Source organism: Amphiprion ocellaris, chromosome 1 (genome assembly GCF_022539595.1).
Source record: "Amphiprion ocellaris isolate individual 3 ecotype Okinawa chromosome 1, ASM2253959v1, whole genome shotgun sequence".
Classification (NCBI taxonomy): Eukaryota; Metazoa; Chordata; class Actinopteri; family Pomacentridae; genus Amphiprion; species Amphiprion ocellaris.
Window position 1 is genome coordinate 31,727,834 of NC_072766.1, and position 17,035 is coordinate 31,744,868.

The window sequence follows — 17,035 nt, forward strand, 5'->3', positions numbered from 1 at the left end:
CTTACACTAAACCAAATACAAGCTTGGTAAAAATATAATTTTATGAGGTTGTTACACTGGTGGTCATTTTATTGTACAGTTGGACCAGATAAACGGGGAGCGGTAAATTGAAGTATGTAGGGTAATAACTGTGTATCTTGCTTGTGCATGAAGCTTTCTTGGTTACATAAGACTGACTTTGTCTAGTCAAGAGATAAAAGCCACACTTAGCTGTGTTTTCACAATAAAACTGGCCCTGGTTACAAAGCCACAGATGTTTTGTCCCTGACGTTGTTGCAGTTGTTAGAATAGATTTGTAAATTCTGTTCACATGATACAGTGCACAAGAGTTTAAAAACGTGAAAACAGCCTATTAATATAAATTACTGATGTGCAGACAACTGAAAAAGTCTAAATATTCTTGGTGTGTTCTGTAAATAGCAAATGAGAGAAGAATAATCAGAAAAGCTGTCACTGTGTTTAGTTAAATATATAGTACAAGTTAGAATAGATTATAAGATAAATTAATAAAAATCCCTAGTACACAATCCCCGACACAGAAGCAGGATGACCGTTCATAGATCAGAAGCAACATTTAAGAACTGAAAATTCTTCAATCAAGTCAAAAATAATCCTGGGTCAGATGTGTTGCCTGATGTATATACTCCATTACATTATGCATTGTTTTAAAATTGCAATTAAGATTTGAAATTAACCAAATGTTCAGCCCTAGTATTTTTGTTTTATTTCATGGCAGTGCAGCTGTTTATTCCTGCTGTGTTCAGCTTGTTCATGGTAGCAGAGTAAATAAATCTTTCTGTATTTTTTTTTCTTTTAGGCTATTCTGCTCATGATGATCAAGGCTGCTATACATATTACGTATATATCTTTATCAGTTACTATTAACTAACACTATTAGCTACAACTTATTTGTTCTTGCAGCTAATCTGTTTTTTCAAATGGATGCCAACAGTGTGGTGAATGTGATCCATGACTTAACAGCTATGTTAATGATTTATGAAATATGTTTGATTTTGTGGTCATTCTCTGTATGCAGTATCCGATCATTCTACATTATTGAGGTGCTCCGCCTCTCAGAGACTATTATTGTGAAAGCGGTCAGCGGTAGTCGTGTCTCCTGAAGTCAGTCTCTCTGTCTGTCAGTCCGCCTCAGAGCTGCACTCCGGCTTTCCAACTACTGCTAGGAAAAATGAGCGACAAAGGTCTGTCAGACGAGGCAGCGGCAGCAGCTTGTAAAGATGGAGACCCAGTAACTAAGGTAAGGTGGCTGCTGTCCCAAATGGAGCTGAGTCAAACTTTGACTTCCCGACAAACCTTTCAGCCGACAGGCCAGTGACTCCAGCACAGGGTAACCTGCTTTTCCCACTGCGTCCATTATCGGACACGTCTCTCCCAGATATGTGCTTCATTCCCCCACAGGCCCGTCGGTTCATTTAAACTACTCTGCTGGTCTTTATGGCGACTGTTGATGCTACATACAGATATGTGGGGACAGACGAGCTGGTTTTATCCGGGGTTGCTGTGAACTATCCCTGTAGCCGCACTTACATTCACTCCAAAGTCGGAGGAGCAGCCTCCCGTCATTCATGTCAGCGTGTGAAGAACAAGTATGTGAGGAGACCTGCTATCTAGGCGCGGTCACAGAGCCCCGGAAAGCAGAATACACACGGCTCATATGCTGGGCTGAGTTGTCAGGTTAGCTGCTAACATGTCCAGTTGGCAAACAGATGCATTCACGTAGTTAAGATATGTGTTTATGTTACTGCCTCCATTCTGTCTGTCGTTGAAGTTACTTCTTTTAACTTCGTTAACATATACCTTACTACTGCTGCTGCTGCTGCTGCTATTGCTACTACTACTACTAGTACTACTACTGCTGCTGCTGCTAATGCTACTACTACTACTACTACTATTATTACTAGTACTACTACTACTGCTGCTGCTGCTGCTGCTAATGCTACTACTACTACTGCTGCTGCTGCTATTGCTACTACTACTAGTACTACTACTGCTGCTGCTGCTAATGCTACTGCTACTACTACTATTACTAGTACTACTACTACTGCTGCTAATGCTACTACTACTACTGCTGCTACTCCTACTATTGCTACTACTGCTGCTGCTGCTATTGCTACTACTACTACTACTAGTACTACTACTGCTGCTGCTGCTAATGCTACTGCTACTACTACTACTACTACTATTACTAGTACTACTACTACTGCTGCTGCTAATGCTACTACGACTACTGCTGCTACTCCTACTATTGCTACTACTACTGCTGCTGCTGCTATTGCTACTACTACTACTACTACTACTAGTACTACTACTGCTGCTGCTGCTGCTATTGCTAGTACTACTACTACTACTACTGCTGCTACTCCTACTATTGCTACTACTACTGCTGCTGCTGCTAATGCTACTACTACTACTGCAAACTACTAGTGCTGCTACTACTACTGCTACTACTACTATTGCTACTACTACTGCTGCTGCTAATGCTACCACTGCTACTACTATCATTCCAGAACTGGAAGACGTTTTACGTCCCACTCACCAATTTTCAAATAATCCATGTACAAAGTACCCAATAAGTCTAGATTTTCCACTAAAATTACATTTTTCTCTCGTCCCACCCCCGATGACCAAATTGAATCTCAAATAAAACAGTTAAAATTAAGTTTAAATCTCTTTAAATTTCCTCTTGTAATTGTTGGAATATTTTTTAATCAACATAATATGTTAATTAATAATTGCCATGCATGAAATGTGTATCACACAACATGCTAGCATAACCTTTTTAGCTGGTAGAAGAAGAAGAAAACAGTGAATCACACGATACGCTGGAATTAACATCATCAAAGAGTTTCCCAAAATAATGGGTAGAGCAGAGATATGGCCACTCTTCTATTTTCCATATTTTCATAACATTGTCAGCCTTGATTGAATGTTTCACTCTACCTCATACTATCAGGATAAGACAAATTCTTTTTACTTTTTTCTTTACTTTTTCCATCAGTTTGTCCTCTTGGTCAGCAGTAACAGCTAGCTAAATATCTTGCTTCTACTCCTGAGAAAAAGCTAACATTAGCATGGATTAGCAACCCTGTTACTGTGATTAGAGTAGGGTTAGCAAACAATAAATAAAACATGGAATAAAAATGGTACCATTGATGTGTAACCTGAACTAATGAAGCCTTTGATAGTTTATTACCTATTATTGATGAATATGTAGCAGAAAATTGTAAAAGAGAAGGTTTATTTTTCAAATATTTTGAAGCCCACTACTTCTACTACTACTACCTCTACTTAATATTGTGGTGCCTGTATTCTTTCACTAAGTTCTACATGAACAGTTAACACACAAGGATGTACTATGTGTGTATGTGTGCTCAGCATCTGCACAGGACTATAATTAATCAGTATTTGCAGAAAGACAATCATGTTGGCTGGAGATTCTCTTTGTGTTACATTCAAGTGTTAAATGTAAGTTCAGGTTCACGTGTAGCAGTTTTAGTGAATATTTGCTCTGGCTGTTAGTCACATCCTTTGAAATCCAAGCTTAAAGTCCCTGTTTGGTCAGTGATTTACCCTTTAAAATGTATTCCAGCTTGTCATTGTTACACTTTTGGAGATTTTTCTGTTAAAATAGCCATTAAATAATTAAACTGACTTGGGCGTGACTGTACACTGTTGCCTCCTAGAATGTGCTGCTTTGGGAAGTCTCCACTAGGGCTTAATAATTAGTTAATTTCAAATCAGAATGGCAATATGACAAAATTAACGAATTGCAAAGGCTTAAGGCATACATTATGCTGTGTTTCTGAATGGGTTTAAACTGATATGTCAATGGTTTTACAAATTCACACCATCCAGTTGTGCTTTTGACGTTGCCTCGTGGTCATGCTCCATCCCATGTTTCAAATCTGCTACACAGTAAATATTGAACTGAAGCTCGACTTAAAAAATGATTTATCACAAATCCAATTGCAATATCTGTCACAAAAATTTCAATTATGTTCTCCAAATTGTTCAGCCCTCTTTCCTGCCTCTCTCGCCATGCAGTCCTCCCTGCTCTCTACAGCTTGAGCACACCAGCTCACCTACAACATTGTAAAACAGCGTAATTTTGAATGTGGAAATGTTCAGCTATGGTGTTGACTGCTTTTTTCAGTCATGATATAGCTTGTAGCTTCTAGAAAATACCATTCAGACATGCTAACATTTTCACCAGATAGGATCTTTAAGATTATCAAGAATGTGTTTGCACTTGTCTGTGCTGTGGTCACTCTGTCCGGTCAAAGTTTGCAACTGAACACTTGACCTGAAAAATAAATAAAACTTTGTAATACTTCCATCTAAAAACTGTCTTGGAACCTGTTCCACTTTACTCTGTCTGTTTGCTCAGTGTGCTACATAACACATCTGCACTGCTGTGTCATTCCATCACCCTTCAAGAAGCTTTGAAGCTCTGCGAGGGCTGATGAGCTTAGCTGGCAAAACTGTGATGCTTGTTGCATGTGGAAACAGCTAAATGGAGAAATGCATGTGGTGTTTGAGGAGTTTCTATGGATGTACTGTGGAAACATGTCTCTCTAGGAGGAAGGGTTCAGGAAAGAGGACCAGAAGCTTGCCACAGAGATAACACTCAACTGTGAAGTACACACACACAGTAGAGGTTTAGTGTAATACACTTCAGGCTAATATTCCGGGTGAAAACCAGGGGTCAGCTTTGCCATATCTGGAACATGCTGGCTGTTATTTTTAACATGAAATAATGCCTTCTTGCAATGAATTTGACATTTTTCGCTAATCAAAACGCACAACAATCTTTTGATCCAGGCACGGCTAGCCATGCAGTGTTCCTGCAGGATGCAGAATATAAACATTTATTAGCAAATCATTTGTACGATGTGATTCTGTTACCATTAAGTAGTGGCTGTAAATCACGTTTGTGAACTGGAACCCAATTATGGTACAAATTCAGGGCACCTCAGATCTCAGCACTGGCATTGTATGTAAAACTGGCAAAAGTGTATTGCATAGAAAACAAGTAAGTGTTGCTAAATGCAAACAGACCTGATCTGTTCAGCATTATAATACTGCGTGCGTGCTTGGTTGCACAGAGCTGCAGTTATGCTGAAATCCCTTTTCACAACTGAGTGCCAGGATAGAAATTTTCCCCTGCTGGAAGTCAGGCACAGCTTAGATGAAGAGAGATCTTCATCTGCATAGTGAGGCTTTATCACACAGGAATATAATGGACGGCTTGATATTTATCTTTCACTATATCTTTGCCTTGCATTTCAATTATTCTATGTGTTTGTATTAATCGAAAACATCACAATATGCTGTTCCATCATGGGAACAGGGTCTGGATTTGTCATGCACATTTTATTTTGCATAGAGTAGATAAGTCATGAGCAAAAGTTACACTTGTAAAGACCATGGATATCATGGCAGTCGAGAGTTTCCACTGTTTCCTTGAACTCTTTGTTTCCTTCTTTCTTGGTGGGTTTTAAGTCCGGACTTTTGGAAGGCACGTCTACAACCTGATGTCTAAACTGATTTAGCCATTTATTTACTATTTTTGATATGTATTTCGCGTCATTGTCTTGTTGGAACACCCAACCCAACCTTCTGGCTGATGATTTTAGGTTGTTCTGAAGAATTTGGAGTTAATACTCCTTTATCATTCCATTTGCTTTCTGCAAAGCACCAGTTCCACTGGAGCAAAACAGCCCCAGAGCATAATACTACCACTACCATGCTTGACAGTAGGTTGGTGTTAAAGGCCTCACCACATTGACTTTTTTTGATTGATTCAAGTCAATGATTTGCTTCTTCAGGTCTGTGTGGGGCTCCTCAGACTTTCTCACTGTAGTGTTTGTGGCTGAGTGTAATGAGTGACTGACATGAGCCCTATTTAAATTGGCTCAGAGGAGTCACCAGCTGTAGTCAATTGTAATCACTTAAGAGGCCATGCCACTGAGAAAATTATATTAACACAGTTTTCTACATCACCAAAACTGATAATTAAAGTTGCTGTGTGTATATTTTTAATCTAGCAGATTTAGTCATTTGTCCATAACAGCAATCATAAATCAGTGAGAAAACAAAATGGATGATTGTGACTAAGACACATTTCAATGATTCTATCATAGAAAGTTTTGAGTTCTAGAAGTCACTGGAAACTCAAGACTGCCATCATATGTGTGGTCTGTGTATGTATTCACAGGCAATGTCCACAGCAGGATAAACAGTCTGGCCTCTGTAGCCCTTGACTACGGCTAACACAGATTTTTTTATTTGTTTGTGAACAACAATTTTTGCAACCATTCTCCTATGTATTCCCTAATGGAAGGCCACAGTTTGTTTCAGCATTACCTGTTAGCTCTGTGGCAAAGCAGATTAGAGTTCAGTTCCTCTGCCACACCCACGAATTAATCAGCTGTGGTGCAACATGTTTGAATCCACAGTTTGACCTTTTACATTGTCATTTCTCCTCTTGGGAAGACGCGGGTTATGAAATGCTCAGTTAAGACTTTAAGACTTCAAGACTTTTCATTGCTAAAGTTTAAATTCTTTCCCTTCTGGAATGTAACAAAATGATAACTTGCCATCCTGTAATCTTTGTGACTGATTAATTGTGCTATGTTTTAAGTTCTGTTATTGTGTTTCTGTGTTGTAGGATTTCATGATGCAGCAGACCATGCTGAGAGTTAAGGATCCAGTTAAATCTTTGGATTTCTACACCAGAATCCTTGGCATGACGTTAGTATGAGTGTGGCGCTCAGTTCAGTCAACTCTAATTGAGTCTCAGTTGGTCTACCTGCAACAAGTCATCCTTAAAAGTGACAAGTCTCGCATATTTAACAAACTGCTCCGTCTGTGTTGGGAGTCTGTGTCACTGACAGATTTCTGCACATAAACTGGACTTTGTGAAAAGTTTTCTCTCTGGTGTGCAATATTTTGCAGGCTCCTGCAAAAGTTTGACTTCCCCTCCATGCGTTTTTCTCTCTTCTTCTTGGGCTATGAGGACAAGAAAGAGATCCCTACAGATGTGAAGGAGAAGACGGCCTGGACCTTTTCTAGAAGAGCCACCATAGAGCTGACACAGTAAGGGTGGATGTTGTACATTTTAACTACCGTTAGAAGCTTGATCAGATGAAAAACCTAAGTATTTTACTGCACTATTGGTATCTTTAAGGGGCACTGACTTGTTCAGAATGCTCCACTGTGGTTTTAATATCTGGCTGTTTAAAAATACAGTGATTTTGCCTTTTCCAATTCCACCATTGTCTACTGTGCAGGGTGATGGAGTATTTTAAAACCCGATCTCTAAATATTTTAAGCTACAGTTAGTGTTGTAAATGCACTGAAATGTTTATTACTTGGTGGAAATACATATTTATACCCGATCTCTCTGAATTTATCTTCATTTTCTTCCTCTTTTTTTCTTCTCCTCATCTTACCTCCTGTATCCCTCCTTCAGTAACTGGGGCTCTGAGTCTGATGAGAGCCAGTCTTATCACAATGGAAACTCTGATCCACGTGGCTTCGGTAAGATCACTTTTTTACAATACAGCAGTACAACAACAGAGCTTGTATAAGTCATAGATTAGAAATAATTTACAAGGTTGATGCCATTCCTGTCCCAGATGTAGAAGTTACGGATGAAGGGACACAATATTTAATTCCAAAGACTTACAACACAATATCGCCTTAACATTATTAAACACATTCTTGGAGTAACAGTAATTTTTCTGGTATATGATGTGTTTTAAATGTTGAGCATTAACTGTTATTCAACACAAAAGAAAGCCATTATGAACCACCCAGCCAAATTTGATCATTAAAAAAATAACCAAGTGTATAAAATTAAGTTTCAAAAATGAGCAGTGATTTCTGCTCTGAAACATTGGGGTGGGAGGGTGTCCACTGAAGGAACTGACTGACAGTTTTCACATGAGGTCACATGAAATTAATTGAACCATGAACCAACTTTACTGAGTCAAAGAGGTTAGATGTAAAATCACAAAGGTAATAAGTTACCTGCCGTTATAAAGTAAGGAATCTTATTGGCCGGTAGGTGCTGTTAATTATGGCACCAGATATCAGCAGAATGGGAGGATGAAGGCCAGGGACGGAGATAGTCGGTTTGGCATCGTTCACCAGTAGTAAATTGTCCTTGAATCGCAGTTGTCTCTGATGACATTTAGTAAAACTACGCAGTGTAAAAAGCACTGCAGAGACAGATGATCCTCGGCTGTTCCTTAAGAAGCCAAACTGCTCTGCAAATTCTTGCCTTCAAGGAAGATGCGTTAGCTTGCAAACTGTTGTCTGCAGTAGGTGTCGTAACCTGTGACACTGTGAAAGCAATGGTATAGCATTAAGGGGAGGGTTTATGCAATGTCTGGTTCCACTTTTTTATCAAACCATGATTTGTGACCTCCCCAAAAAAACACATCAATTATGAAAAGCTGTCAAACAGTCCAACTCCATGCCTTTCACAAATTCGTAGCAATTGTGAAGTGTTATATGTTAAGAAACAAATCGGTTTTTTTTTTTGTTGGTTTTTTTTGTACACAGACTTAAGCATTTCTCTCTCTGACTTTTGACAGGCCATATTGGGATTGCAGTTCCTGACGTCTATGCAGCCTGCAAATTGTTTGAGGAGCAGGGAGTCACATTTGTCAAGAAGCCAGATGACGGTAAGATGTGGGGTGTTTGTGAATATGAATCTCATGGACATGTTGAGATCAGTGTTGATGGTCTTCATAGCCTTTTTAGTAAATATACAGCACCAGTCAAATTTTAGACGCACCCACTCAGCTCCTGCTGAAGTGTTTTTTCACTTTTACTGTGTGCTATATTGTAGAACAAAACTGAAGGTTTGAAATAATTGATAGAAATTCAGATGAATTCAAAATCTCTGCTTTACATTTTTCAAAAGGGGAAGAAACAGGCAGTGAGGTCTCAAATAGACTGTGCACAGGCAAATATTGTCTCTCTCTTTGGCAATATTATGCATATGTGACCCCAAAAGTAGAATGTTTTAGTGCTGCTTAGTTCACTGTCTCCCAGGACACCTTCACTGCTCATATATTGATCAGTTATCTAGTATTATTTTCAGAGTGGCTCAGTGAACTACAATAAAAATAATACATTCTCAGGAGCTAAGATGGAAATTACTTCCTGAATCACAACACTGTACAGCTCCAGATTTATTCACGACACCAGAACATTACAACAGTTCAGATGCTGAGCACAGCTTTCTGTACACTCTCGACTAACAGATATACAAAAGTCTTCTTATTTTTTTTTAATAAGTGACAAAAGATTATTATGTAGATAATATGTATTTCATGTAATATGCCATGTACTTCCATGTACTGCCTCATTACATAACAGCAAAAACCTCCTCACTACCTGGAGCTGTATTTTCTGCTTCGGGATCTGAAGTGTATTTCTCCTCAGTGTTTTGTCATTTCTTTATTGCTCAGTGGTTACAATGCACACTGTTGAATTTGAAGTTGCATTTTTTTGTGTGTTTATGTATTTTACAGCTAAATCCCTAATATATTTCAGTTGCATTTTCTACCCCCTCCGTTGTGTTTTTTCTCTCCTCAGGTAAAATGAAAGGCTTGGCCTTCATTCAGGACCCTGATGGTTACTGGATTGAGATTCTGAGTCCTAACAACATGGTTTCCATCACCTCCTAAAGACTAACAACATGCTACCTGCTGCAGTCTGTGAAGCCAGGCCTGCTGTGACTTCACTGGGAGAGAGGAATGTTGGGGGTTTAGTGATGAATTTAGCAACATAGAGTGGAAAGTTGAGGACAAACGGAGTGGGATCACTTGTACGACAATCAGTATGCTGGCATGGGCTGGACTATTGGAAAGCTAATGAGCAAACTGCTTAGATCCATGTGTCATTGCTATGAATAGCAACTACTTTGTGTAGCTGTTGATTTTTTCTGAAAGTGTTGCTAAATCAAAGTGGTATTACTATGTAATAAATGTGAAAGCTACAGTTCACATGAGATTGATTTGTGATTTTTTTTCTCTTCTTTTAGTTTCAAACAATAAAGCAAAACTTTTTTTGTCAGAACAATGCATTACAGTCACAGTTATGATTAGAGAAAGTATCATTAAGGTGACCTGGTTCTTTATTATGTTTTATTCCTATGGGAAACGTGTTTTTAACATTTTCAGAAGTCTACGTTTTGCAGAAAATAAAGTTTGAAGGAGACTTAAATGCTCTATAGTGATAACTTCAAGCATTAAAAATATGTGCCATAGAACCAAATCCCCACTCATGTTAACAATATGCAATTTTGGGGGGAAACTTGTGGTTGACATATGTGTTATGTCAAAAATTGTGCATGCATTTCTCTTATTATATTCATTCAATTCCAAATTTCAGTTGAGGCTTTTGTGTGCTCTATCACATTATGATGAATTTTCAAATGAAACAATAAAATTAGTTTTTGAGATAATCAGCAATGGGCAGGTAGTTTTGAACAAAGTAATGCATGGGTGAAAGTCTGAATGATAGTGTTTTTAACTGTAATAATGAAATTTTGATCAGGTTAAAACTTTAAAACGTGTATGTTTTATGTGTTTTTAAAGGTTGCATTCTATCAGAGATGTTTACCCATATTGCCTACAATTGTTCTACAGATGTACAACGTTTCTACACCACTCAGCCAAAACATTGAAACCACTGACTGATGAAGTGAACAACACTGGTCATCTCATTACAATGAAACGTTCTGCTGTGAAACGGATCCTGCCGTTCATGTAGATGTTACTTTAATAGATACCGTACACCTAAACACTGTTCCATACCAAGCACACACCAGTCCATTGTAATGACATTTTCCTAGAGCAGTAACCTCCCTCAGCAGACACCCACCAGCCTGAGGTGTTGGCATGACCTCCAAAAGCCCCAAATCTAATCAAGTATCCATAGCATGCATTGAAACAAGTCAGATCCACAAAGACCTCAACCTATGACATACAGGACCCAAAAGGATGAACTGACAGTGTCCCACAGTTCCTGTGTCCGGGCCCGATGGCTCAGAAATAGTGTTGGTGGCACAAAGGGGACCTACACAATAACAGATGTTTCACTAGGGCCATCACTGCAACAGGCCCTCGTTTTGTTGATCATACCAACAGGCTATCAGGTGACTGGCATGGCATATGTGTTGATGGTCCAGACCTTGGTGCTCTCATTCAGCTGACTTCAAGATCTGCCTTATTCATCGTAGGTATTTGGCTGTGGCAGACTTCCTTGCGGCTTCCTCACAGCTCCCATTTGCCACCGGTACATCATGGTATTTGTAGCTGTCCTGAACATCTGCAATGCTGCCTTCTGGTAGTTCAACCCCCTAGATTCTGATCATCTTTGCTCTCTTTGATACCATCCTGTCACATATGTCTAATCTGAATGACGTCCTGATGTAGTTGCTGTAGATCCTTGTAGTGTGGGTCAGGGAATCTGTGTCTCGCTTGCTCTTGGCAGACAGCTTGATGTAGAGGAGGCGGCTGATGGTCACTCTACTACGCAACCAGTATCAGAGTAGCCGCTCTTTGCGATGATCCTGTGCAGAACAGCAACTTCAAAATGCAAAAAGAATATATGTGTGCGTGTGTGTATGTACGTATGTACTTATGTACTTATATAATGTGCTTTACTATTTTTCTGCTTCTTTGTAAAACAGTAAATTTAAAAATTCATGGATAACAATAATTCTATTTTAGTATTAAGATGTCATTTTGAAGAACTTACATATACTGGTGGATTAACCCTTACAAAACACAAAAATATTTAGGTAATCAGCAATACTGTTAATTTAGGGCAGCGGTGGCAAACACCTTCCACCGGGTGGTGGTCTAATAAATTTGTTCAGCATCCATCCATCCATTATCTATACACCGCTTGATCCTTATTAGGGTCACGGGGGGGCTGGAGTCTATCCCAGCTGACTCAGGTGAAGGCAGGGGACACCCTAGACAGGTCGCCAGTCTGTCGCAGGGCTACATATATAGACAAACAATCACTCTCACATTCACACCTACGGGCAATTTAGAATGATCAATTAACCTCAGCATATTTTTTGGACTGTGGGAGGAAGCCGGAGTACCCGGAGAAAACCCACACATGCAAAGGAAGAACATGCAAACTCCATGCAGAAAGATCCCGGGAAAGCCGGGACGCGAACCAGGGATCTTCTCCCTGCAAGGCGAAAGTGCTAACCACTACGCCACTGTGCAGCCCTAATTTGTTCAGCACTGTATATAATTTTCTGAGTAGTTTTTTTCCTTTTCGTGTTTATATATGAACACTGTATATTCCTTGATTAATTATATTATTCCTTGACTTATTTTCCATTCCACATTATCCATCCTGCTCTTAGCATGTCCTATGTATTCATTTCAAGATGAAGTTCATCCTCTTTCATCCACTTCACTAACAAATAAAAAAAAGACAGTAAAAATGACAAATTATTCTCTTGATCTGTATTCAAATATCCCCTGTTTATTTTCTGGGCACTAGACGGTGCTCTAGTACAGTTCCCCCAATTAAATTGATGGCACATTCAATCACTTATTGTGATGCACAGATACAGTTATGAATTTGTCCTTATTCCTGCATGCAGTGCCAGGATCCTCCTCTCTCATGTCACAGCAAGATCGACAGATTTAAATGGCAGCTGCAGAAGCAAAGTATCTTGTCTTCTGTTTACGATAGGAACTAGTTTGTAATCTGAGGTTGACCCAAGTTGGGAAGCAGAGAAGATAGCTGACAAAATGAGTCACCAGATAAGTCACATAAAATATTGGTTGACAGCAGTGGGGGATTTTGGCTCAAAAGCGAACAGGAAATTGACATTTTTACACGAGATGGTGTGAGTCATGACCCTGATACAATTTTAATCAGCTGTGTTGAAGTGACAGAAATAAGTCCAGAGAGTCACAGTCATAGCTGCAGCATAGGTAGTATGCCAGTTTAAAGGTTGGTCAGTCCACCAAGAACTATTAGATTGCCATGAAATCTGGTAATGACATTTATGTTTTATCACGTATCAGATTTCATGCTGACATTTGTGAGTTTATCTGGCCATGGTTTTGTCGCTCACCCATGGAATTTATGTACATTGGCTTATTCACAACTCTTTCACTTTTTGCACCTTTTATTGTAGATTAAACTTTTAACTGACTTTCTGACCCAATAACCAGCATGGGCAAAGAAAAAACATGTTTTGCTTTAATTATGCTCAAGATGTGTGTAAAACATGATTGGAGACCACCTATGGCGACTTTAATCAATTTCGAAAAGACAAAAACGTGTATACAAGGTCACACAGTAAATTCCTTCTATTACTCCGCCAACGGACGCGGTGGATTAATAAGAGAAATTTAATAATATAGTAAATACTAGAAGCAACACAGCTGCTGCAGCCAAAGCCAGAAAGGAAAGCTGACAAAAAAAAGTGCAACTGTGCGAATGCATAGGTTAATAGATTTAATATCACTGTTCCTCATGTGATAGATTACTACAGTAATCTATCACAAATAAAATGTTGCTTCAGTGCCTATTCTCAGAGGTGCCTCTAAGGGTCGGCATGGAACCTTGTGACATTTCACTGGTCAGTCCAGATCTGACAGGCCAAGTTCATTCACTTTCATTAAATGCAACTACAGTGTCTGAATGCAAGTGAAAGCAGCGCTGATGTGCAGCAGTCACATCACAGAGAGCTAGACTGGTTCACTGGATCCAAAAACCCAACAATCTTTGGATTGTTGGGTTTTCTGTTCTCTGTAATTCATAACGTCTGTACCTTACTAAGCTAAGTGCGTTGAGATGACATATGTTGTGAATCTATGCTATATAAATATAACTGAATTGAATTGAATTCTCCTCCAATTAGATAAGCTCATAGTGTCAGACAGGTGAAAACTGAAATCACGTATGATGCAGACAGGCAATTGACCAACCAAGCTTAGGAGCTTGAAATAATTGTACCTGAGCCTAATTTAACTGACATTGAAATGTTAAAAAAAATTGTGTGTCTACTGAGAATCCACAAAGAGCCACGTCATTGTAGTTTCATCATTGCCCCTCATCTGATGCAAACACAATATTTGTCAGGCTTAGAATTCACAATGCCCCTCAGTGTGTTGTATGACTAAATGACAATGTGGATCAGTGCTCCAACCACACTGACTCCTCTGTAGACATCAAACATCCAGCTCAGGTTTTTCTTTTCTGTCTTAGTGTACCTGAAATGACTTGCTCTGTCTGACTTACCCCCTCATATTTCTACAGAGAGAATACAGCAGTGAACACACTTCGGCACTCTGGAGGAAGCAAGGAGACTAAAAATATTTTTAAAAGGGTCTTTTTAATTTATAAACCTCAGCCTCTTTGTACAGTGTTGCATTTACTGCAGACCAAAACCAAAAGATTCCACTGTGGAATGGTTTTGTTTGCTCAGATCACAACACATAGTTATGCATAATTTTACAATAAATCCGTGAAAATATTTTCTATATTTGTTATTTTTTATTTGCATCAGTACATGTTATGTATTCTTTTATTGATTTTTGTGATCCACAGTTTCTTGCTTCTGTCACAGAAAGCAGAACAGCAGTCTTAGCCTGGGGTTTAACATGGACTCTCTTCCTTATTTCAAAGCTGTGTTTCAGAAACATTCTGGCTGCTATGATGGGTGCAAACTGCTATTTGCTGCTCTATCTCCCTTTGTAGCATTAGAGCCACACTGCACAGCCAAACATGCATTTGCATTTTGTATTTTAATTCCCAGCAGTATCTCCACTATGACTGGGTGGATGGATGCTGTAATCAATCCTTTCAGTGTCCTCTAATTTAATCAGCATCACACAGCTAAGAGGAGAAATGATTCTGTGATTCTTGCAGTACTGCAATGTGTTATTTCTGAAAACACACATTCCTTAATATTATGTAAATACAGGAGAAATCATTTGCATCTACTAAAGCAGCCAGCTATTTCTTATCATCACGATTAGACCTGAGCTCACACAGGGGTTTTGTAGTGAGAGATTTCAATGTCTGTGTGCCCTGCATTTATCAGCAAATAAAAAAAAATGTAAACAATTTTACATATTTTTCATGATCAAATAAATGAAAGAGTGCAGCATTATAAAACGTTCTCACATTTACACTCACAGCATAAGAAGGCTGTATGGTTAAAATGTAAAATGGTTTATATCAGTGCAATTATATTATATTCAGGCCATATGGGTTCTGTAAAGCGTCTTGAGACAATCTGAATTGTAATTTGCGTTATATAATAAAACTGAATTGAAAAAATTATTAAGGATGACAATGTATAAATGTTGTAAGGGATGACTTTTAATAGTTCCACTTTACCACGAGTAAAATAAGTCTGTGGAAAAGGGAAGAAATTAGACAAAAGAGCAGAGAGAACTATGAAAGAGACTTTTCCTTCATGGCCAGCATGAAATGGTCTTATATTTAGCCTCCTAAGCAAAAACTGTGAATTAACTATGTAAGATAAGATAATCCTCTATTACTCCCCATGTCAGGGGAAATTTCCAGTTTTACAGCAGCAAACATCTTTCAGAGCAGCACTAAACATATGTACAGTAATGATAATACCTATAATAATAATATGTACAACATATACAAGAATGAATAACGAAAAATGAATAAATACAGTACTACTACACTGTAAGTGATATCAGCATAAAGTGGCTTGTGGAATAAATGTAATTGTAAAAGTATAAAAAATGCCAGCAGTGCAAGATTGCAAGATTTTACCATGGTTTAAGATGATATGATATGAGTCCAGTTAATGCTAACATCAGCCAGTGATGCTGATGTTGTAAAGTCTTATAGCAGATGGTATGAAGGACCTGTGATAGCGTTCCTTCTTGCAGGGTGGATGTCTCAGTCTGCTGCTGAAGCAGCTGCTTAAAGACCCCACAGTGTCATGCAGTGGGTGAGAGGGATTGTCCATGATGGATGTGAGCTTTGCCAACATCCTCCTCTCACCCACCTCCTCTATGGAGTCCAGGGAACAGTCCAGGACAGAACCAGCCCTCCTGACCTTCTGTTTAGTCTCTTTCTGTCCCTTTCAGTGCTCCCTGCTCCCCAGCAGACCACTGCACCAATTATTATAATTATTATAATATTCTCCTTCTTCTTCTTCGTCTTCTTATTATTATTATGATTATTTTTATGATTATTATTATGATTATTATTATTAATAATAATAATAATAATAATAATAATAATAATAATAATAATAATAATAATAATAATAATAATAATAATAATAATAATAATAATAATAATAATAATAATAATAATACATTTGCACCATGCTAATTATTTCCCCCTTTTACACCAGTAGCAAGTGGACAAAATGCCCTTACAGGAGATTACATTACCCTCTCCTCGCATCTCAGTCAGCCAGTTGGTGTCACTCATACAACATCATAGTTCTGATCCCTCACCAGCTTCCCACACCACCAACACTGCTAGCTTGTGGCAGTGAGTAATTGTTGCCAGGATTTAAGCCCTGCAGTGGGTAGTGAGTGTTTTTTTCCTCAGAAGAATCTATCGATTGCTGTTGTTGATGTGAGAAATCACCCATGTCCAGGGTTAATCATGCAGTCGAAGGATGGAACAACATCCCTGATAGCCACAAAGAAAAGTCTAAAAAAATCTGCACACATACACACACATATGGCCTGGTGTCCACATAGGGACCTCCACTGTTGACAGTGCTATTAAGAAAAATACATTTGATTCAGGGTATTTTACTATAACATTCAACAAAATAAGGTAATACTTTTGCATTTTACCATCATACAGCTTCACAAGGATGATGCCAAGAGAAAAGAAAGAACTATTCAGGGCATGGAGTTTATTGTGGAGCTTGTTTCCATCCTTTAGACCAATACATTTGATATGAGGTGACTGGAGTCATGTCATGTCAGTCTGTTGCAGC

The 17,035-nt window shown here is 38.7% G+C and overlaps 1 protein-coding gene across 1 annotated transcript; it reads left to right on the top strand.

The window, feature by feature from the left end:
* Positions 1-1,097: 1,097 nt before the first annotated feature.
* glo1 (glyoxalase 1) lies at positions 1,098-10,043 on the top strand. Its single transcript, XM_023262377.3, has 6 exons — positions 1,098-1,258; positions 6,692-6,774; positions 6,979-7,119; positions 7,496-7,563; positions 8,625-8,714; positions 9,634-10,043. Exons 1-6 carry the CDS (start codon positions 1,190-1,192, stop codon positions 9,723-9,725), a joined length of 543 nt encoding a protein of 180 aa, XP_023118145.1. The 5' UTR covers positions 1,098-1,189; the 3' UTR covers positions 9,726-10,043.
* The last annotated feature ends 6,992 nt before the right edge of the window (positions 10,044-17,035 follow it).